At 37.9% G+C, this 23,146-nt stretch overlaps 2 protein-coding genes across 7 annotated transcripts in view; one reads left to right on the top strand and one right to left on the bottom strand.

Annotated features, from left to right (window-relative positions):
- Positions 1-352: 352 nt before the first annotated feature.
- Positions 353-4,410, bottom strand: erg28 (ergosterol biosynthesis 28 homolog). Of its 5 annotated transcripts, none has more exons than XM_088355221.1 (6): positions 4,226-4,410; positions 3,308-3,354; positions 3,076-3,222; positions 982-1,072; positions 782-900; positions 353-701 (listed from the first exon to the last, which is right to left on the bottom strand). In XM_088355221.1, exons 1-6 carry the CDS (start codon positions 4,237-4,239, stop codon positions 613-615), a joined length of 507 nt encoding a protein of 168 aa, XP_088211347.1. In that variant the 5' UTR covers positions 4,240-4,410; the 3' UTR covers positions 353-612. The 5 variants fall into 5 exon arrangements, with proteins under 5 accessions (XP_088211347.1, XP_088211348.1, XP_088211352.1 ...); XM_088355222.1 differs by having other exon boundaries at positions 3,324-3,354; positions 4,226-4,409; XM_088355226.1 differs by having other exon boundaries at positions 3,439-4,409.
- The window catches only part of ttll5 (tubulin tyrosine ligase-like family, member 5), a 118,014-nt gene continuing 99,043 nt past the window's right edge, over positions 4,176-23,146 (top strand). The window contains exons 1-10 of one of the 2 annotated variants that reach the window (XM_088355210.1): positions 4,176-4,420; positions 6,937-7,043; positions 10,374-10,456; positions 11,061-11,167; positions 13,393-13,523; positions 13,660-13,742; positions 18,490-18,559; positions 18,663-18,747; positions 22,804-22,905; positions 22,979-23,070. In XM_088355210.1, the coding sequence (XP_088211336.1) occupies positions 4,365-4,420; positions 6,937-7,043; positions 10,374-10,456; positions 11,061-11,167; positions 13,393-13,523; positions 13,660-13,742; positions 18,490-18,559; positions 18,663-18,747; positions 22,804-22,905; positions 22,979-23,070 (916 nt within the window). In that variant the 5' untranslated portion in view covers positions 4,176-4,364. The remainder of the gene's footprint in view (positions 4,421-6,936; positions 7,044-10,373; positions 10,457-11,060; positions 11,168-13,392; positions 13,524-13,659; positions 13,743-18,489; positions 18,560-18,662; positions 18,748-22,803; positions 22,906-22,978; positions 23,071-23,146) is intronic. The other variant, XM_088355208.1, reaches the window with a different exon arrangement.

The following is a 23,146-nucleotide window of genomic DNA, read 5'->3' on the forward strand; positions in this document are numbered from 1 at the left end:
AAAATTTCAGAAGCACACCGTCTGTCAAAAATGTTTGAAAGGAAAGTTATGTCAAATATTTGACTCACTGTTCTACCTCATAAGCAGATAATTAGGATATAAAAAGAAAATAATACTTAAAAGTTATGTTCTTTATGTTTTTATTGTTTACATTGCAATATTAATCTGCTTTGTTAAACAGATTAATTTATTAAATGTAGTGTATATATAAAAAGTATATAAAAATCTACTTATGGATGTCTATTACAGTTCCTCGTCTGAAGAAAGCAAAATACCAAATAATAGCCTGATTTCTTGGAAAGATAAAATTGGGCAAATACCAGCAGCACACTAGACAAGGTCTCACGGCACACTGGTTGAAAAACACTGTTCTAGGGGATCTCACGTACTGTAACTTAAATGGAGTCCAGTTGGTTTGTATGATATTAAAATTGAACATTAATGAGAAAGACTTGTGATGTTTCTGCAATGTTTTTCAAAAAATAAATCTTGTGTCTTCCCCTCTAAGACCTCTCGTGACTAAGACAAATACCAGTAGGAAATACTGTTAAAATAAACCATCATAGAAGAAGTACACTACAATCCATCCAAAGATTTTTGGTGGACTCTCATTCAGTTTCGTTTCTTCTGCCGCGCTCCTGTTTCCTCGGGAGTCTCTGGAAAACACTGGAATCCAATCAGCATTGCTAAAATGGAGACACCTGGAAAAACAAACGTTGCATGAATGTCATGCCACAGCCTCTGTTTAACATCATGGAATAACATTTAAACAGATACTTACTGGCCACTATAAGTGGTGCCATTACCCCGATAGTGAGTGGGGCAGTTTTGTAAAGGAAGGCCTCAGACAGAAAATGACCAAGCGCCAGGAAAAATGTCCACAATGTGATGTGATACAACCTGCCAGTGACATAATGGGAATTGTTAATGATGTAAACAAGGCACAGAAATGAAAAATAAATAAATAATAATAAATCTTACATTTTGTTTTGTATGTCAATGGCACAATAACAGCGAATGATGGATGACAGCAGTGTCCAAATGCCAAATGTCCGAGCTTGAAGACCGTTGACTAAATAAAAGTGTAAACATATGCAAGGTTAAGGAGGTAGAGCGCTCGTCTTGGGACTAAGAAGTCAAAGGTCGGATTCCCAGCTCAACCATGTTAAATGTGAAATAGTCATTGGGCAATACACTGATTCCCTAATGCACCTGATTAGCAGGTAAGTGCCTTGCATGGCTGTCACCGCTTTTTAAAAGTTCTATATAAATGGAGACCATTTACCAATAAAACAATAAACGAAATTACATTAACTTTTATGTAAACGTGCCTTTCTAAAAATACTCGTAGGTCAAGAAATTTGCATTTATTTTATAGAATACGAGGTTCACTTAGAGGGAGCTGACATGTACGCCTGTAATCTTGCTACTATGGGTACCCAGAATGCTTGCGAAAGGCTAGGCATTAAAAAAGAAAAGAAAAATGGTGCAATTTGGTCACTTGAGTCCCCATAGTTTTGTATTCTTTCTTGTGCACTCATTTTCAGTAGCGGCAGTAGCTCAGGAGGTAGAGAGCTCGTCTTGGGATCCCAGTTCGAACCCCGGCTCGTCCGTGTTACATGTTGAAGTGTCCTTGGGTAAGACACTGAACCCCTAATACACCCAATAAGCACGTTAGCGTCTTACAAGGCTGCAATACAAGGCCACTATTGGGAAATGTGGAGCACATTGAAAAGCGCTTTGGGAAGTCATTGACTTGAAAAGCGCTATATAAATGCACATCATTTCATTTCTTAACACAGTGCAACAGGGGTGGCCAACCCGGTCTTGAGAGCCGCATGTCCTGCATGTGTTGGGAGTTTCCCTGCTCCAATACGGGCGATTCCAATCACCAGAGGCGTGTTCAGGAGAGTGAGCGATTGCTATCGCTAGCTATCGCTAGCTTCTGAACGGCCAGTGATTATTGAGCGCTCGCGTGCCCAAGTAATCACGGGAGAAAGACCGCTTACTTTGATTTCCAACATGGCGTCGACAGTGCAGAAGATGGAGGATCTCACCCTGACGAGTGCTGTTGGCGATGTAATATATCGTCTTACATTGCCTGGTAATGTTTGTGAACAATGCAAGACAGGTATGACCCTTCCACTGCGTTTAGGATAACCTTAACTGTGTCAATATGCGAACTGTCGCTCATATCAGCCAACTCGCTCAAAGCAAGCTGTAGAACGAAATCCATTGTACTGTCGTCGGCCATTTTGGATCAGTAAGGCAATCACAGTGAGCGATTACAAAACGTTCAGCAGTGCGCGGCAAGCGATTAACAAGCGACTACATGTCTGATTACTCTCCTGAACACGCCTCTGGATCATTATCCAGCTCTCACAAAGCTTGCTAACAAGCTGAAAATTGGCTTCCCCTGTGTTGGAGCAGAGAAATCACCAAGACATGCAGCTTTTGAGGACCGGGTTCGCCACCCCTACAGTACAGCTACATATAGTGGTCAAATAATACACACTGCCCCTTTAAAAGAAAACAGGTAAGCCCCGATTGGTTGTGATGCAATTTTATGTCAACAGCAAATGGCCTACCCTCGTGATGGACAAAATAGGTGGACATTGCGCTTACTTCATAATTTGATTTTAATTGTGCCACCAAAAACATCGTTCAGATATTAGGAAATTTATCCTGTCTCACCACCACGTTTTTTTTGGTTTGAACAAATTTATTGACACTAAAAACAGAAAACAATCATGACAATCTCAACAGCAATTAAGCACATTCACAATATTATATTCCAATATTACGTTTTTAACAGCAAACACAAAGTGAGGTTTGAACAAACCTTCTCGAAAATCAAACATATTCACAATTTCATTATATAACATCTTTGTTAGTGTCAATAGATCCGTCCAGGCCAAAGTCGATTGTCCTCGGTCTGAACAAATCCACCGACACCAACAGCAGCAAAACACAGCCATCAACCACGTAATCTTCATTAAAGTGCACACTTCAAATTAATATTGCAGATGTTTTTTTATGGCAGGTTATCGTATATTTTAACTCGTAATAGCTCACCAAATTCAGGCGTCCCCGTGTAAAGCTTCTCCGACAGAAAGCTGTGATCTCTAAAGCTTTGCACGGTGTTTCCCATCGCGATGACGGAAACCATCACAAGCCAACTTCGCAAGACGTTTAAGAAGCGACCCATTTCTTCTGCAGCTCCTGCAAGCAATATTCATTACAATATTGCACAGAATATTTCAATAAACAAAACTGTCAAAGCTGCAAATAAGATGCTAGATGTCACCTGTCAAATGTTTTACCTGAGCAGAGTGATATGCAGTACCTGTATATCTTCAAGGAGGGAAAAGGTATGTTGCTTTAAATCTTTGCAATGCACAACAATAAAATCATTTATGGTTACATTTCTAAGCGTACAGCAAAGCAAATGTATACTTCTTGAGGGCGATACGAAGCAACGAGAAGTGTATTTCGCACAGACTAGGTAGCAGCCAATGACAAATCTGTCAGAATGGTCCTATGGAATCATACCATCGATGCAATTTGTCAAATCTAGCTCTGGTTCGTCCCATTTTAAATATTCGCCAATCAAATTTAAGAAAACTGCAATAGGTTGGTTGCCTATCAAAGGGTGTCTAAGAAAAGCAAGAGAGTAATTCGTTTCGACTTGTACTTCCGTCAAAAATAAAAACACACAAGTTTAGTTATGAATCACCTTGTATGATTCTATAAATCCTCTTTTATTTATATATTTCGGATATTTATTTAATCAAATGTCAGGAATTCTTATCACTCAGCGTTATTATGATAGAACACTTCAAGAATAAAACCGAAAGCAAATTTTTAAGTGCGCATGCGTCGTACCCTGTTGCTACATAGTTGTTGTAGTAACAAGGAGAAAGATTAGCAACTCTTCCTGCACGACTAAGCTAGTTAGCTTTAAGCAGATGCCCTGATATAAAGGCAAGTTTCATGATTTTGTCGTTTTAATGTAGTGCACTGCATATATTATCTTACTTCTCAGTATTCCCTGCTTAGCTTAAAAATCACATAACGGTCGTTTATATTTTGTTTACATTTTTCGCGTGTCAATTTCTCCTAGCCAAAATTTGTCTTTCTGAATTCTGTAAAATACAAATACTATCTCACGCTGATGTTATGGTGGTATATTTTTAGAATGACGCTACATTATGATCGTTCTTACAGGAGTCGCATCATTTTTCATTACGGAGATGAAAATAAAGAAATAATTCAAGCATATTGTGTTTGTCTTGGTTGGCCTCAGGAGGGAGCTGCAATGGCAGGTAGCTGATCCCCGCAGGATTTGAGCTCTCCCTCTAGAGATGCCTGCTGTTGCCCGGGATAAGGAGGACTCCGATTCCTCTGAGGACGAATATGAGTGAGTTGTCAGGTCTTGTGCTGTTTGATGAAATGCATTACGTCATCCATTCATTTGTCTTCTTGACACAGTCTCACATTGTATTCATGAAACGGTTATCAAACAACAATTTCCTCTTATCACCCACGTTTTGCTTTAAGTGGTGTGCACAATTTAGTGTAAATATGATAAATCATGTAGCAACACTTGGATCCCCAAAGAGAGTCTTGAATAATGCATACAGTGTGTTTATTTTGGTTGCAGCAGAATTATTTTCACCTTAACACCGTAAAAGCTATGTGTCAGGGTATACACACATAAAACAAGTCGCCGTGCAGTCTTCCATCCATCCAGTTTCTGGAACGCTTATGCTTACTAGGGTCGTGGAAGGTACAGGAGCCCATCCCAGCTGTCTTGAGGCAGTGGGCAGGGGACACCCTGAACTGGGTGCCAACCAGTCGCAGGACCATAGTCTTTACAGTAGAAATTTTATGTTTGTGCGCCAGTGTTAAAACTTCAACCAAGCATTTGTTTAAAGTGTACCATGCATACTCATAAATATTCACAGTTATACAAATTTTAAAGAAACAATCATACCTCACGTCGTAAAACTGAAGCTTGAGGGTCCAAACATTTGTGGCTATGCCTTCACCAGAAAAAGCCCAGAAGGTTACATACATACAACTTCACATGCCAAACAAAATCAAGCTTTATTTTCTAACTTTTACATTTCATTTAATATTTCTTAATTGATTTTCTTAATTACAATTTAAATAAGAACTTGTAAATTTGACTTCAGAAAGGTAAAGGGGCAAATATGAACAATTTTTATTGTTTATACGGCTTGTAATTGGGATAAGGTAAACATTTCTTGGTAACAACAACATGGACATTACACAAGGGTTAATAAAATGGAATGTCAATAAGATGCAGATTGAATATGTTTACTGAAATAAAACATTGAAAACATACTCAGAAGAATAAGTGTTTTCCTTTACACATCATAAAAACAAGGTTCGTATGGTTGCTTGAAATCCTCGAAAATGCTTTGATTATAATGCTTTGTTTTAAATGATTGAAAATTGCTTAAGTTTTCGGTGAAGTGCTTGTAAATGCTTAAAATTGTTGCCAGGTTTCTCAACAAGTCTGCTGAAAAATTACATCGACACTGATCTTCCCTCGCGTTTAACGGCAGGTGGCAATCGTTTTTATGGCATTGTCCTACGGGTTGTGCACAAGAGGACAGTTGCATGCTAAACCTAAACAGGGCACTATGAAATGTGTATTAGAGCAAGGATTATGTATCAATTATGGGCCATGCAAAAAATTAAGGTAGTGTTTCCCTTTGGTAAATTGCAATGGGAAGAACAACTGAAAATATAAGCTACATACTACTGTCATTTTTTCCCAACATCTATATGGGGAGAGATTTGTCTAAAAAATATTAACACAAGTATTGTTGAGATCCACAAATATATTCACAATTTACTTAAGATCTTTAAATCATGTCTTGATAAATGCACATGCAAGATTAAAAATCGCATATGTAAATTGCAGATATATTTGTGGCTCCGAGAAATACATGATTCACACCAGATTTCCTCTTTTAGTGGTACTGGGGAAATTTAAAATTGGCCTTGAATGTCTTGTGCTTAAATTTGGCAATGAAAAAAGTGATAATACCTTTCAAAAGGAAAAAAAATACAGTTGTAGCTCCACTCTATTATTAAGAGTTTTGACACAACGTGTACAATATGCACTAAATTAAAACTATGTTGCAACTTGAGTACTGTATAACCATCATTCATCTGCAGGGAGAACAGTATAACAATTGAGGGAGCATTTAATTTAGCATTTGACTTCAGTCTGTAATTATCAGTCTCATCCGTAGCCCAATATTTTGTTGGCATTCATTGTGGTTTTCCCTAAAGTAAACAACAGCAAATATGACATCTTATTTATTGTGTATAAAATTTTGATGCCTAACAAGTAATATTACCACAAATAAAAGAAAGGGTTTCACTGTAATAATGGGGGCAGTGGATTAATGATAATGATAAATGAAAAATATGTTCTAACTAAAATATATCCATAACTCATCTGGAGTAAATGAGGTTGCATTTGACTTCTGTCTGATGTTATCAGCTAAATCCCTCGCACATAATATGTTGCTCGCCTTCATATGGTTTTTCCCTAAAGTAAACAAAAGAAAATTATGACATCTGATCTATTGTGTATCAAACCTGGATACCTAACCACTGGATACCTAACCAAGGAGTGGGGGGTGCGGTATCTTTTACATACCTTCCAACCTTATCAGTGCAGCCACGGCCGATTGAGTTCATCCACAAAAACATGCTGTCTTATCATATTTTCAGTTTGATAAGCAAACTGTCTGGGAATTCATATTGTTCTATATAATTTTTAGTACAGTGTGTGAGTTTTGTTTTTGTCCAGCTGCTCCTCATGGTGATTTTGAAAAAAATGTAACATACATGACATTTTGTACTGTATATGTATATATTTTTTATGACTAGTGACCATCCTTGTATTGCCTGGAGTGGCCTCAGTAGGACAACCCCAATCTTCTTATTTTTCCCTGAAGCCATTGTCTCAAAGGATGGACCCATCTTTGGTGGAGGAGGTACTTTATAGCGATTTAAAATATTGTACTGCTGATGTGTCCAACCGAGAATTTTCCAGCAATCCACGACATGCACTATAAATTGTACCTGCATATTACAAAAGTGTTCTATCCTGTGACTATTTTCTATTTTTAAATCGTAAAACCTTTCCCCATTAAAACTGATCTTTTTTTAAAGGTCTAAACACTCGTAATACAGTCAGTCAGTTTATTTGTATGAAAACAATCTTCCGAATGGGTCAAACCCCAAACACTTGAGTAGGTTGATCCAGGTACTCGGTTCATTTTTGACCCAGCTCGACTTGTATTTTGTGTTTCCTTTTAAACTAAACCTTAACTAAACTAAAGAACAAATGTTGGTAAACTTGGTAAAAAAGAAAAACCAAAACAAAAATTTACCGTGTAGAGTAGACCCTCAGGATACGCCATTTATCCAATCTGAGGTAGTGATCGCAAAGTGAAATAGCCTAACCCCTGGTACCTCGGATAAAAAAATGGATAAAAACAGAAAAATTGTATTTAATAAGTACAGCAAATGTGTAATATACCTGTGTGTAAGTGTGTGTGATTAAATCACATTTCAAATACATACACATCTCATTAGCTGCACCGCTTATCCTCAGTAGGTGCTGGAGCCCATCCCAGCAATCTTCGGGCAGTGGGCAGGGGACACCCTGAACTGGTTACCACCCAATCGCAGGGCACACAAGGACAGACAACTCGCTCGCTCATTCACACCTTGGGACAATTTGGACCGGCCAATCCACATGAAATGCATGTCTTTGGAATGTGGGAGGAAAACGGAGTGCCCGGAGGAAACCCACGCAAGCACGGGAAAACATACAAACTCCGCACAGGAAGTCCGGTAGCTGGATTTGAACCCACACAGGAGGTTCCCAAGACCTTAGAACTGTGCCGCACATGCGCTAACCACTGCGCCGCCGTGCTGCCATACATACACATGTCAAGGAAAAATTTAATTTTACCTACCTTTGGTGTTATGTGACTTGAGCTGGTCTAGTGGAGTCCAGAGGGAAGTGGAGATGGCAATGCTGGATTGAAAATGAAACCGATTCAAAAACTTCCACTTGCGAAGATCTTTTCTTAAATTATCTTTAATACCTTCATTTTTTAAATAATAGTCCCGCTTGTTGAATGGTTACGGCCATGCAACTAAACGTGTAGTGATTTGTGTGCTTTCTTCGTATTTCTTGATAATCGCAAGCATCGCTTCCCTGGTTATCATGTTATTACTTCCCCATTAGCATCACTGGAACCCATAGCGAACAAACACGGTACAAAAAATATAGTTTTGTGTCACTGACGTGCAAAATCTTTTCTACACACATAATATTCTTAACTGAATGAATAGGCATTGTGGGAGTTAGTTCAGTGAATAGCATATCAGCCTTTTAATGACGCCTTGATAGAATCCAAAACCTGTGTTTTTCAACCTTTTTTGAGCCAAGGCACATTTCTTTCATTGACAAAATCCCACGGCAAAAGTAACTCCAAATAACAGCTAGCTTTCGCTAGACCGCACAAGCACACAAATTGGATCATCTCCGATGGCACAATACTGTCATGTTTACCGATGTGATGCACCTGTGCCCGCTCCTATGGCGCCAACTGCCTCGGACTCTGATTTGCGCCCTGTCACTATTTAAACCCACGTCTATCTGTCACCTGTTGTCAGTCCGTCTACGAACCTCAGTGTATACTAGGCAAGCTTTTTCAACCCTGACTCCCACCTGTTTTTGCTCCCGTCTGTTTCCCGGCTTCGACCCATTTTTTTTTTTATCCTGACCACGTCTACACTTCTCTCCTGACTTTCAACTTGTTTCCGATCCTGACCACGTTCTTTGCTCTCCTGTCCCAGCTACTGACCCTTTTTTCCCGTTCCCGACACCGCCATTGCTCGCCACGGAAGTCCCACTTTAGCGTTCAGAGCGATCTGCTTCTCGCGACCACCGATCACCGGATCGTGGGTGCAACCCTTTCCTTTCTTACCATAAAACTGAGAGAAACATAACGCAAGTGGGTCCTGTCTCCGTTCTGGTCCTGACACAATACGACAATTAATTACTGTGCCGTGGGACAGTGGTTGAATAACACTGATATAGCAGTTTAGCATTTTAGATTAAGTCAACCAAAAGCAGACAGGCTTCCTAGAGATGTAGCTCTACAAGCGCACAAAGTTGAGTTTTTTGGCATACAAGAAAATTTGATGTTCATGTCATATAGTGGGAGAAATGCTCTAAAGATGGGCCCAAAAAACTTCCTATTCCACTCTCTGAAATGAAAAAAAATGTCGTGAAGCGAAGTCACCCATACCTGTCAGCCTCCACGGCTCCATGCCATTACAAACTGTCGTATTTTCCCTTACAAAATACAAAATACTCTTACACCATATTTTTTTTTCAAACGTGTTTATTCATGTAGTTTAACATGTTATATTGTACATGTGTTTCGTTATATCATATACATTAATTAACATTTTGTTGTGAGATGCTGAGTTGCTCGACTTGAATGAGGTTTATTATAAAAGAAGTTCAAAAATTAAGTATCTTGGACGTTCACTGTAGAAGGATAAATACATGCAAATGTAATTCAGTAAAATAATACATTTTCTTATTCAAATTATTAATTAATTTTCTTTATTAAATTATTGTTGGTGATATACTGATTAAAGGGATAACCACAAACCTGTCTTTTTTCATTTTCTCCTTTTAAACTTCCTTTTTTTCTAAACTTCTTTATACAACATAATAATTTGTAATATAATGCAGCAGAGCAAGTGAGCCGTTTGAGAGCTCTCTTTAACGAGTTGAGCCGAAAAAGACTGTTCTCTAAAATGAGACGAACTTCGTTTCACTACACAACTACCACATGAAATCCGATATTCAATAATGCATGATGGGAAATCCCCAGGCAACAGACGCTTGTGCACAGTAGCATCAAACCGCTCGCTTCATTTGCAACGAAAAAAATTGATGCCGAGATAGAGGCGACCGCGGCGAACTGACTTGACTCGATTGATTTGCTGTTTCGTGATAGTCTGTGTATACTGGATGGTACCCATAATTTACAAATTTGCGGTTTTCCGTACAAATTTTCTTGTACTTCGTAGACGTCTTAAAATGCATAATAAATGTACGGCAAAAACCTACAGGTTGACAGGTATGAGTCACCCCATAATGGAGGTCTACCGTACATGAACTTTTTTAGAGTAAAAAAAAAGTTCGGACACCTCAGCTGTACCGTTTGCACCATATTAGCAGTATGGTTGGTTCCACTGTCAATTATATGTTAATCTGTGCCATATCCTAGAGCGATACAACATGGCCTTCAAAATCGTGCGTACAGAGAGTCGTCTGGTGCGGGGGATCCTGACCAATCATGGTTTCCATGAGGTAATACTCTCCACTAAATGAGACGAATGTAAAAGATTAACTCCAAAACGACCATTTGTGCTATTTCTGTCAAGCTCCTCAACGTAGGATAGACCAGGGCTGCCCTCACACACCCAAATAATAACGAGCCTGGGAAAGCTTGCGTGGAAAGAACCAAAATGACCTCAACAGCATTAATCTGGTTTCACAAGGCTGTACAATCCCTGTTATTGCCCCTTTCAAGCCGTTACAATTCATTCTCTTTTTATCCCATTTGAATCGTTCTTGACTCCCAGAAAACCGTCATCAAAGGCAGACGAGTGTCTAACACCGGCAATGGCCGGGGCCTAGACTTTAATAAGGCTTTATTGCAAACATCTGTTTCTTCTAGACGTCCAGCGCTCATGTGAGCACAACTTTCGTCCTAATGAGTGGCTGGAATCAAGCAAAACAAATTCAGATAATGAGTATGTGCGTCAGTAATTATATTGTCACAATTTCAGAAGACTGGCGTGCATTTCCCCAGTATAGGGACAGTTTCTCACATAGTATCCAGCTGCTTGTATCCGTGATGACAGTCACATGTGATCCAGCTAATCTAAAAATCTTTTTTTTTTTAATTCAGGTTCACTCAAATAGCAACAATTTCAATCTCATGTGGACAGGAGCCCATCTGAAGCCTTACATACTGCGAACCCTTCAGGATTTCCAAAAGGTCAACCACTTTCCTAGGTAGGAAAAAAAATACCCTTCAGTTAAATTTCAATATTATCTTTCTTAATTGCTTATTTGAATCTTTTTTTGTATTTGTGTGAGTGTATTTGCTCTGTAGTATAGATTTTTACATAAATTTGGCCATTCCCACGTAAGTTCAACTCCTAACTGACTCAAGTAGTCAGGAAATGATTGTAATCTTATCAAAATTATATATAATTGACAAAACACAATGAATACTTGGAAAATGACAAAATCAAAATATTGAACTCAATACTGTATAATCGTTGAATTAGAAGCAGTCTATTTGGTAAAAAGACCTGTTTGATATCCGTTTATGGTTTATTTACACCTGGGGTTTGTTTTTTGTAATTAGTAATGTTTTTGCCACCTACGTATAAACTCAAAATTATTTATAATGTAGTTTAAAAATGACAATTAATTTGCAAGGGTCTTTTTGCAATCCTTTTTGTATTGTGCACCACTACTAATACACCTCTGTTAGTAATGGTAAGTGCTCATAACAAACTTGCATTTTATTTCGTTATCATCTTGTTTATCTTCTCACTGTATTTTAATGTTTAATTACTATTTGAATGTGTTTTTAGTGATGAGGAAGATTTTTTTTAATTACTATTTTAATGTGTTTTTAGTGATGAGGAAGATTTTTTTTTATTGCTGTTTAGGGTTAAGTAGGACGATTTTGGGTGGCCGGGAACGGATTAATTAGTGTTCGGTTATTTCTGATGGTTAACATTCGTTCGTGATAAAATACATTCTAGATAAGCGCTTGATCTGGGAATGAATGACTGTATATTGATAATGGTATACGCAATCATTGCCACAAAATAAATGAAGGAGAAATACATGATAAGTGTATTCTGTTTTTAATATTGGACAGGGGATTGCATGGGATACCAGTTTGTTATATGACGATTATACACTGTACATATCATTGTCACTATAGGGCAATCATGTTTTCACACCAGTGCTGATCTACTAGCATAACCTAGGACATTTTATATAAAGAAAGGGCTTAGGGGAGGGCCTTTAGAACAGTTTGGAATTCCTTGTCTGAAAGCTTGCCAAATTTAAAATCAATAGATGTATTCTCTCCTAATTTTGAATGGCTACTAAACCTTAAAATGATCAATAATAATAAAGTGATAACAATATTATGGTTGAAAACTCATACAACCATGATTATATATGATGTAAATGTTACAACAACCAGCTTGGCGTCAGGGGTTTGGTCACCTAATGACTCCCAATACATCAGTTGGGTTGAGCGAGGGGGCTGGGAATCCCCTCCTCTGAATCAATCTCCCAGAAAGAGTCAGATATGTGACTCTGTTCTTGACTCTAGCCACCTCCCACTAGGGGGATATGGCGCCGGTGTGTGTGTGTATATTTATGTATATACATATATATATCCATTATCCATTTTTTGCACCGCTTATCCTCAGTAAGGTTGCAGGGGCAGTGGAGCCCATCCCAGCTTTTTTCGGGCAGTGGGCAGGGGACACCCTGAACTGGTTGCCAGCCAGTCACAGGGCACACGGGGGACATACAATTCGCTCGCTCATTCACACCTAGGGAAGGGGGGGATTACCACATGGGAGGTCCTTTCTCAAGGTTTCTCTTTTTTCCTCACACTGAGGTTTTTGAGTTGTTCCTTGCCCACATGCTGGTTTAAGATCAGGTAATTGTGCAATTTTGTAATGGTAATGCTGTGCAGTCCTTTGAGACATTTTTGTGATTAAGGGCTATATAAATAAATGTGACTTGACTTGATATATATATATATATATATATATATATATATATATATATATATATATATATATATATATATATACAGTAATCCCTCGGTTATCGCGGTTAATGGGGACCAAAACCAAAAAATGAGAATCTGCGAAGTAGCGACGCCCCTTCAAAAATGCTTAATATTTATTTATTTAATTTTGTATTTTTAAAAATTATTTTATTTTATTATTATTATTTTTTAGACCCGCGAAACTCTGAACCCGCGAACGTGGAACCGCGAAGTAGCGAGGTCCCACTGTATATATATATATATATATATATATATATATATATATATATATATAAAATAATATTACAACGCTTTAATGAATTGTTCTGGATTAATATATTCCGTACATACCCTACAGAGTAACCTAACCTTTGCCGCAAACTCCATCAAGACATTTCCCACTCACCTCTCTCACGTCCTTTTGCAGGTCGTATGAACTGACCCGCAAAGATCGTCTTTATAAAAACATCCAACGAATGCAGGAGGCCCACGGTTTTAAAAACTTCCACATAGTTCCGCAGACCTTTGTGCTTCCATCGGAATACCAGGAATTCTGCAGTAAGTATGTCTGTTCTTCATAAGCATTAAATGAGGCACAAGTCAACAATTTAAGGCCCAATAAATGCCATGTGATGTAAATTTAAACGGGAGTTTTTAAAAATGGTGTTCTTCTACACCCTGTTCGCCTTTTCAGGTTGTTATGCTAAGGACAAGGGCCCATGGATCATTAAACCTGTAGCATCCTCAAGAGGACGAGGCATTTACTTAGTCAGCAATGTAAGTACTGGTCCCATTTGGAGTCTCAATAGTGTGATGGCACCGAATTGAACAAAGGCCTCCAAAATAGACACAATTTGAATTCCAAGTTTTTTTTCTCTCTCTGCCTGCGAGCAGTGACACAGAAAACATTTGATTTTGTCTGTCATTTTTGGCTCTTCCGAATGCATTCACTGTGTGGGAATTTGAGGCTGATGGATTAAAGTATTGTGTTCCACATCCAAAAATGAAACATTCAGGTCAACTAAAAATAATAAATGGAATCATTTTCTTATCATTTTTAAACTGGTCCAAAAATTACTTTTACCGTGCAGTAGCCTCATGAAAATATCGGTGATTTCCTCCCCAAAAGAATTAATTTGATTTCTTACTGATTTTTTTTTTTCTAAAAAGTAATACTGGAATAACATTTTATTTCATAACCCCTCATAATTTTTAAAGACCCGGAGCAGAAACGAATATTATACTTAATACGGTAAGCCCTCGCTTATCGCAGGGGGGTTACGTTCCAAAAAGAACCCGTGTTAGGCAAAATCTGTGAATTCGAAACCTTTAATTTTTACAATCATTATACGATTAGATACTCTATTATACACTGACACCAAGGAACAAATCATATTTACATGCCCAAGCATTTGTTTTAAAAGTACATGTAGTGTACCGTTTTACAAATAACTACTGTGCCGTCATACTATCATAAGCTAATCAGAACTCTGAACACAATGCCGGAGTCAAATCTGTGAATCATAATAGTGCCTCAACGCTATTGTCTGACCTGTTTTCCAGCTAAGATGCCCATGCTACACTCTTCTGCAAGCATTTCCTACAATTATCCTTCGGTTATCCAATTAATGGGGACCAGAACCCCTCGCGAAACATAAAAATCATCAAAGTAGCAATGCTCCTTCATAAAAGCCCCAAAGGGTCAAACTCTCCTTGAGAAGACATTCTTAACAATTACAGTATACGACTATTCAATTGTTTGTTTGTTTGTACATGATTCAAATTGAATCGTTTCTCCGGCGCCGTCACAAATGGCAGCCACTCCAGCAGCTCCCGTGTTATTTTCGATTGTTCTCAGTTATTTTCGATTGTTCTCAGCTTAGGGATGCTGCTGGAAAAGTGAATTTCCCTTCGGGGATGAATAAAGTATCTATCTATCTATCTATCTATCTATCTATCTATCTATCTATCTATCTATCTATCTATCTATCTATCTATCTATCTATCTATCTATCTATCTATCTATCTATCTATCTATCTATCTATCTATCTATCTATCTATCTATCTATCTATCTATCTATCTATCTATCTATCTATCTATCTATCTCAAAATAACAACTATAGATCTACAAATAAAAACACAGAATTGCAGTTGAATGACAGTTTTTATTGTCATTATACAAAAGTACAATGAAATGGAAGGGCTTCTCTTTTAGTGTAAGAAAGCTATTTCGAGAGCTGCTGGCCAGCTGCATCCTAGCATCGGGTATCCTTGGAATGACCCAGGTCTCTGCAATTATTAAAATACAACCATTCCGAATGTAGCTGTTTCTCAATGAGTTGTAGCTTCAGGTCATCTGTTTTATGGGTAAAGAATGGCATCTGTGAGCTACAGGCTTGGCAGGGGTGGCTTGAGAGAGTTGTTACGTAGCTGTTAGAAGTAAGATGGACTTGTGGCACTGCTACTGCTGTATCTGCCGATGCAGTCTCTTCTTTGACCCCATAATAATCCACAGAGCACTCGTCGGTGATCACCATTTCGTTGCGCTCTTCTGAGCTTCCTTAGAGTCCGATTTAATTGATGATTTATTTTTTCAATGTAACAATCCACTAAAACAACTAGCGTTTGTCGTGCTTGGCAGTTTGTTTCAGTGGACACATAGTGCCATTTGTTTGACATCCTATTACAGTCGCGCACACATAGTCATATTTACACAACATGCCCCTGAAATGACATTTGCTGTGTGTTCTCTGCTGCAGAACACAATACACAATATGTGGACATCAATGACAATAATGACAATTTGATTCAATTCAAAATCCACATTAAACCAGTGATAACTGAAGGGAGAAGTAGTGAAGAGTCTCTGTTTTCGCACATTTAGCCTGCTGCCTGGCCCCCTAACTCGTTAAATTGTCCGACCGAATGGTCATCTGTCTCGATATGTGCACTGAGATTGACTGGCAACTAGTTCATTTTGTAGTCTGCGTTTCTCACGTATAAAGTCGGGATGCACTCCAACTTTGCACAACTGGATAAGCGCTTTTAAAAGCGGATGAATAGATTTTACATGTGCAAGTCGTTACTCTTCACTGGTGTGAGAACAGTCTAAGTGAGACTGGTAATGAACATTTTGCAATTCATTGTCTGAGAGATTACCGGGCGAATCGTACGCTACTTAACTATTGGCCCGGCAGATGTTACGCTTTGCACTCTATTTGAAAAGCGCTATCTAGTGGCGTTTGAAACGTGAATTAATTTGCCGGAGTAAATCACACACTTCAAGGACTTTTGCTTTTTGGAGCAGCTCCACAAGCCTCTCACTGTTTGAAAACATTTGCACAATTATTCTTCTTCCTTGGCGTTTTTATGAAAAGAATGTCAGAGTGATGTTTGGAGAAAAGGAAGATATATAGTATGTACACGTACTTGTGTTTTCTTCTATGAACTGGAGCCAGATCTGAAACACTCTCCGGTTAACTTGAAAGTCAACTTTATTCGGGATATTTTAACCTATTAAAAGACAACGTGACCTTCCATTGGCCATTGTCTCTAAAACTTCTGTGTTGTGTTGATATCTGATTACTTTATGAAAGTCCCTTGAGTACATTTTACACCAAGTACCGCCTCATAAAAAACTCCCAAGTGCAACTACAATGAGAGTTTGACTACAATTCATTTTTCAGTCCCTATATTGGTTTTAAATCTCTGCTTTCTTCAGTCTTCTATGAAAGTAGCCCTTAACTCAAGCATCAACAACCCAAAATGTTGAAAGAGCCATAACTGACCAACACAAAACAATATGTCTGGAGCCGCAAAAAAATAAAAGCCTTATGTAAACCTATTTTTCAATTAAAACAAAAAAGTATTCATATACAAGTTGTCTGGATCCACAAAAAATAAAAGCCTTATATAAATCCATTTACAACACGTGGATTCATACATAAGTTAGTCATATGAAATTTAATTTCTATTATAAAACATTAAACATGTTTGTGTCATGTTAGTCCTCTAAAAGAATAACTTCACAAAAAATGTACAATTTTTCCAATCTTTAAATGTTTCTGAAAAAGCTCCATGGCTACAGGCTGCTGACTCCCACTTTGGTTCGTGCAAAGCATTTTTGAGTGCTGTGCCATCACTGTCTGATTTATACGTTTTCACACTTTTAATGTATTTTATATATATTTCTTATTTTTCATTCTGGGTAGGATTTTTTTTTTGAACCTACTTAATTGTATTTTTGAATTAAATAAGGAGCAATGTTCTTGTTTTTCTTATTACAATTTTTCAGTGTTATTGCCTTTTTAATGCTACAATAGTATTTATCTATTTATTTGTTAGGACCAGAACGGAAACAGGACCCAAATGTGTTACGTTTCTCACAAATTTTATTAAAGGAAAGAGAAAGCGCTGAGCCCACGATACGGTGTTCGCTAGGCGCGGGAAGAAAGTTACTCTTGTACTCAGTTTTTGATCCGAACACGGAAGTGGATCTTCCGTAGCAAGCGATGGCGGTGTCAAGGGCGGATGAACAGATCGATGGCTGGGACAGGAGAGCAAAAACGTCGTCGGGATCAAAAGTGGGTCATAAGTCGGCACGGGAGAGCAGACGTGGTCGAAATCAAAACGGGTCGTAGCCGAAGACAGACGGGAGCAAAAACGGGACAGGTGGGAGTCAGGGTCGAAAAAGGCTTGCCTAGTATACACTGAGGTTTCGCAGACGGACTGACAACAGGGGACAGATAGGAGTGGGTTTAAATAGGCACTGGGAGCATATCAGAGTCTGAGGCAGTTGGTAGATAAAACGTAATTTTTTTGCTATTAATCGTTCTTTTCAATTATGTTAAAATGCAGTAAAAGAATAAAAATGGTGTTTAACAACTGACTAAAGATGGGCCAAGATTTTGTGCAGCTCCTATTTTGAAAATGCAGTGCAATTAAATACAGAAAATAAAACAGCTACATGTAAACATGTATTCAACTGAAAAACAGTACATCGTACCAGTGCATACATTTAAATTAAAAACATATATTTTGATAAAAGCAAAGAAGAAAACAAATTTGCTACACCCTGAAATTAAATACAAATGGAATACTAATGGTATGCAAGTCAGGTAAACATTCCTACCCAAAATTAAACTGCACTGAAGTAGCACAAATGGAACATAATCTGGCCTTTTAATAAAATATGCTCGTTTTAATTTTAAGACATATTATGAAAATATCTTTTGGCAATATTAATATTGTTTGATCTCGATTTTTCCATTATTGTTACATCCAAAGTACACACCTCTAGTAACCTTGTTGTAGCGTATATCTACATTTATTGACGATTAAGAGACAAGATGTCATGCTTTATCCATGAAAATTTTTTCCTGGCTTTACAAATAGAGTTGTTAGGTAGCACATCAATAGTCAATACAAGTGTATCCCTTAATAATTGTCAAGAATGTAGATCAAAAACTGTCCATGTTTTTCAAAATGTGCTTTTACTGATTTATCTTTACTTGATTTTGCAGCCAAATCAGATTGCCGTTGATGAGAATATTTTGGTATCCCGGTACATTCATAACCCTCTCCTCATAGATGGTGAGTTTTTCAGTATTTAGAGTTTATTATGCCCGCTTGTTTTCACGTTTTACGAGGTGAATGGCGAATACTTAGTTAACGCTTATTTTATGCTTTCCAACAGAGTTTAAGTTTGACATGCGCTTGTATGTGCTGGTCACATCATATGATCCCCTTCTTATCTACGTGTATGAGGAAGGCCTCGCGAGGTGAGTGCAATTATGTGTATTTTTTGAAGTGCTCTTAACTTAAAAAGGAAACCAGTTTAAAAGTAAATACAGGCGCTGCCCTACTTAAGAACAAGATGGGTTCCGGTTGATCATAAGTTGAATTTGTTCGTAATTTGCTTCACTGCTAAATTTAGTAAGGAATGTATGTTTAAGCCTTGTATAATTAACCTGTATTGTTTTGTACTAAAAAAATAAACATTTCATTCAATAATATGCTCTATAAAGATAAATAAAGTTACGTTTAACTTACTTTTGGAAGATGAGCTTCAAGAGTTTGGCGATTTCCTCCTCCGTGGTAAAAAGTGGCTGAAAAAGAGCAATCAGACCATTTTCTCAACCGGATCAAGCTTTCTTATTCCACTTTTATTTCAAATGAAACGGCTCGCCTCTTCTTTACACTTTACACCAAATATATTGAATGGATGCACGAGATATTACACAATAAAAAAGTTCTTAGCGTGCTAGAGATACAGTGCAGTGTGTACTGTATACACACAAACTAGAAAGTAGAAGCAGGATTTCTTCTTCGGAATGGATGCTGGGTGACCTCTCACAGCGCCACAGGTCGGTAGCAGGGGAAAGAAGCAGTGCAGTCCTTTCCTGTACTCGGAAAAAGGTGCACACAATACAAAATCTAACTTACAGCAATGTCCGGATATTTTTCGACATTTTGAAAAAAATGTTCGAATCTACCATTTTTCATCAGTCGAATGCCCGTAAGTAGGGGAGCATTTGTACATGCTACCATTGGATCTTAAAAAGGGAAGAAAGGTTTAAAGCCAAGTTCTCTTAGCACTATTAGGCTCAACGGCCTCATATAGTCCAAACACATTTTTGTAGAGCACGAGTTAAGAAGCAATATCCAGCACAATTTTAAGAATGCTGTCGAGGGAAGATGACATCACAGTTGCTTAGGCTTCAACTAATGACCAATCACAGTTGTGTCTTCAGAAATCAGGTATACCGTGATTGGTCTTTATCTGAGGGTTTGTGATTTCATCTTCACTGGCCACTCCCGGATATGGATACAAACAGGATTTTGCTTGAAGAGGAACACTGAGTAATATTTGATCACTAGAAGTCACTGTATTATGCTGTGCAGGGGTCTCCAACCTTCTTCAATCCCAGGAAACCTTTTTGTTAATACTTAGCGCGAAGAGAACTACCGTAAATTCCGGACTATAAGCCACTACTTTTTTTCCCAAACTTTCAACCCAAACTTTCAACCCTGCGGCTTATTCAGTGATGTGGCCAATTTATGTAATTTTTCTAGCGGCCGCCAGCGGCGCTCGAGTACAAAAGGTAAGATTAAGACTGCAACTTCTTGACTTGTGCACAAATTAAATTAACGTAGACATATCCTCATCATGCAAATTGCAAAAAGAAAAGCACATGACTCAACTTTCAAGCTAAACGCAATCGAGCTGTCTGATATAGAAGGAAACGGAGCTACTGCAAGTAAACTTTGCTTTGCGAGCGTGATGCTAGCGTGTTCCTGAATAAGGGAGCGTGGGACGACGTCTATATGACAAAGTCTCTTTCCCATATCGAAGGAAGACGACTTTGATGACGACGGTTATAAGAAATAGGATGAGGACGGTTTACCGTGCTTACTAAAAGCAGGGTATTTTTTTTTAACAGAGCTGTTTACTGGGTTGCGAGTGTGTTCCTAGTAGCGTTTTGCTACCCTTCACAGGCACGGTTTGGGATGATAGTTATATTATTATTATTAAAGCTTTGAAAACTCTCTCGGTGTACCTTCTTTCTTTGTAAATATGTGTAATCATGTATAATATGTATTTGCAACTGTATATTTTTGTAATGTATTTATTTTAGAAACTTATTCTGATGATTTGCACGGGCAAATGAGAAAGAAGGGGCGGGGCAAACGCGGGCTGACGGGAAGTGGAGTAAAGGTGAGACGTGTTTGTGGACGCGGTCGACAATAGTGGATATATATTTTTCCCACCCTTACCTTTGGAAATATACACTTTTTTCCTTGGATTACTTTCAACGGGCACCCGGACTCTGCCGGTCAGCATTAAATGTTAAGTACCGGTATCATTTTCCATTCTTATTGCCGACTGTGCTTTTTGGACTGTATCGGGAATGGGTTAATTTCGTGTTTGTATTGCGTTTTTTTTTTCAATGTGGGCGTATGCGGCTAATATACAGGTGCGGCTTGTATATGTACAAAATCAGTTTTCCTACCGAAATGCGGTGGGTGCGGCTTATAATCAGGTGCGCTCTATAGTCTGGAATTTACGGTTAGTTCGATATGCGTTTCTAAAATAACTTCTTATCATGTTATTACCATGTTTTTTCTCATGTTATTACCAGGTTAGATAGACTCAGTCAACTAATTTAAATATATCATAGGAGAAAAGTACAATGATCCAGCACTGGTGAACACCTCAGCTGTCCTTATGGGGCACCTTTTTGCCCTTGGGCCCCTCGTTTGAGACCCCTAGTGTAGTGCAACCAAAAACTAGTGCCTCAATCACAAGGAATGTTGCAAACTATAAAGACATTTTTTATTTATTTTTTATTTTTAGCCTTCTGAAAGCTTTTGGTTTTTAGAGGTACTCGTTTCAGCAAGATGATGGATAATTATGTCCGCTCCCTTTAAGTGAGAATCATGCGTTGTGAAATAGATAAATGCTTTTTTCTTCGACCTACGGGTAATTTTTTTTAAAATGCTCGATTAATCAATAGTCATGATTTTTTTCATATCATTCAAATCAACATTGCTTTTTTAATGAAGATTTTTTACCTCTTGGACGTGCAAATGAATACACAATGTCCCTTTCAATCTAGAGTTAAAGCTAGAAATCTTTGACTCTTGAGTTGATACACGTTCATTTTGTTCAAGTTAAAATTTCAACTTTTGACTTGTATTATTATCCCTAATATAAAGTACTCTAGTTTGAGAAAGGGTCAAAACATTGTTAAATTATATGCCGGCTAATAATTTGCAAGGAAAAGAAAACATTAGCGTTAAAAATAAACCACTTCAGGAAAACCTCAAATACAGTAGTAAGGTCCATATAGTAAGACCTGATGGTGGCTACCAGCTCCCTTTGGGTGAGGCTCATGTTATATTAAATAAATGCACATTTCTTTACCAATGATTATTTAAAAATATGTATTTATGTGAAGGTTTATGTATCTTTGCTTTTTGTTTTAATCAATATTGTGGTTTTTTTTTAATGAATCGTGTTTTTTTTAGAATTATATGCGCTAAATAATTCACTCTGTGCCTTAAACCTCATATTATACCAATATAGTACTAATTAAAACTCCATGATTCGACTTAGAAGTCTATAAATACAAATTTATAAAGTTACTTTAGTGGAAATTCCTTGTGTGGATTTTTTTCTTGGTTGCAGTACACGATACAGCAGCATTTAGTGGTTAAATATTATTTAGTGTCCGTTTTTCTTCCAAGTACAGTATTAATAAAAATATTATTGGCTGCCATTCCCTTATTGACCAGCAGAGAGCAGGTGGAACACGCTAGATCAAATCTGGGCTGAAGTGACATTTGGACTTTGTAACCATGTTCTCCAACAGTATATATAAATATAAAAATATAATCGGACTACAGTATTGGCTACATAAGATAAATGTGGCTACAGTATTAGGGAGAATGTTTTATTAACAAGCTGAGGCAATGTCAAAGTGCAGTTTTAATCATGTACAGGTAAAAACGTATACTTTGTATAAGCCACACAGAACAGACAGTGTCAGATATACTTACTTATACTTTATATTTATACAGTATGGGGAGCAAACCAGACGGTGTTTTTTGGCTCAATTCTCAACCGTGAGCGATAAAATGGGCTTAAATTCCTGGTCCCACTTTTATCTCTTGACATTCCTTTGGGTTGTGTTGGAATTCAGGTACTTAGTGTGTGCCAAAGAATTCTCATTGTTTCCCATGTGGCATCTATGCCTCTGAAACACGTCCAGAAAACAAAACGTTTCAAGTCTCAGGTGATCCTTTAGAGATTTTTCCGCCATATTTATTTGCAGATTTGCCACTGTCAAGTATGACAGGACTGCAAAGAATATCAAGAACAACTTCATGCATCTGACCAATTACAGCGTGAACAAAAAGAGCAGCTATTACGTCAGGTAAACGGTTTTATTACTATGAACCAGAACCTTTTTGTTAATTAGTTCTAAGTCCATTGTTTTTTAATTGCAGTTGTGACGATCCTGAGGTGGAGGATTATGGCAATAAGTGGAGTATGAGTGCAGTGTTGCGCTACTTGAGGGAGGAGGGAAAAGACACAACACGTGAGTCCCACTTTTTCCGACTGTTTTCATTTTGTATGTCCTCTAATGCAGTGGTCCCCAACCTTTTCCATACCAC

The sequence above is a fragment of the Urocampus carinirostris genome, chromosome 15 (assembly GCF_059441175.1).
Source record: "Urocampus carinirostris isolate Australia breed hairy pipefish chromosome 15, RoL_Ucar_1.0, whole genome shotgun sequence".
NCBI classification, from domain to species: domain Eukaryota; kingdom Metazoa; phylum Chordata; class Actinopteri; order Syngnathiformes; family Syngnathidae; genus Urocampus; species Urocampus carinirostris.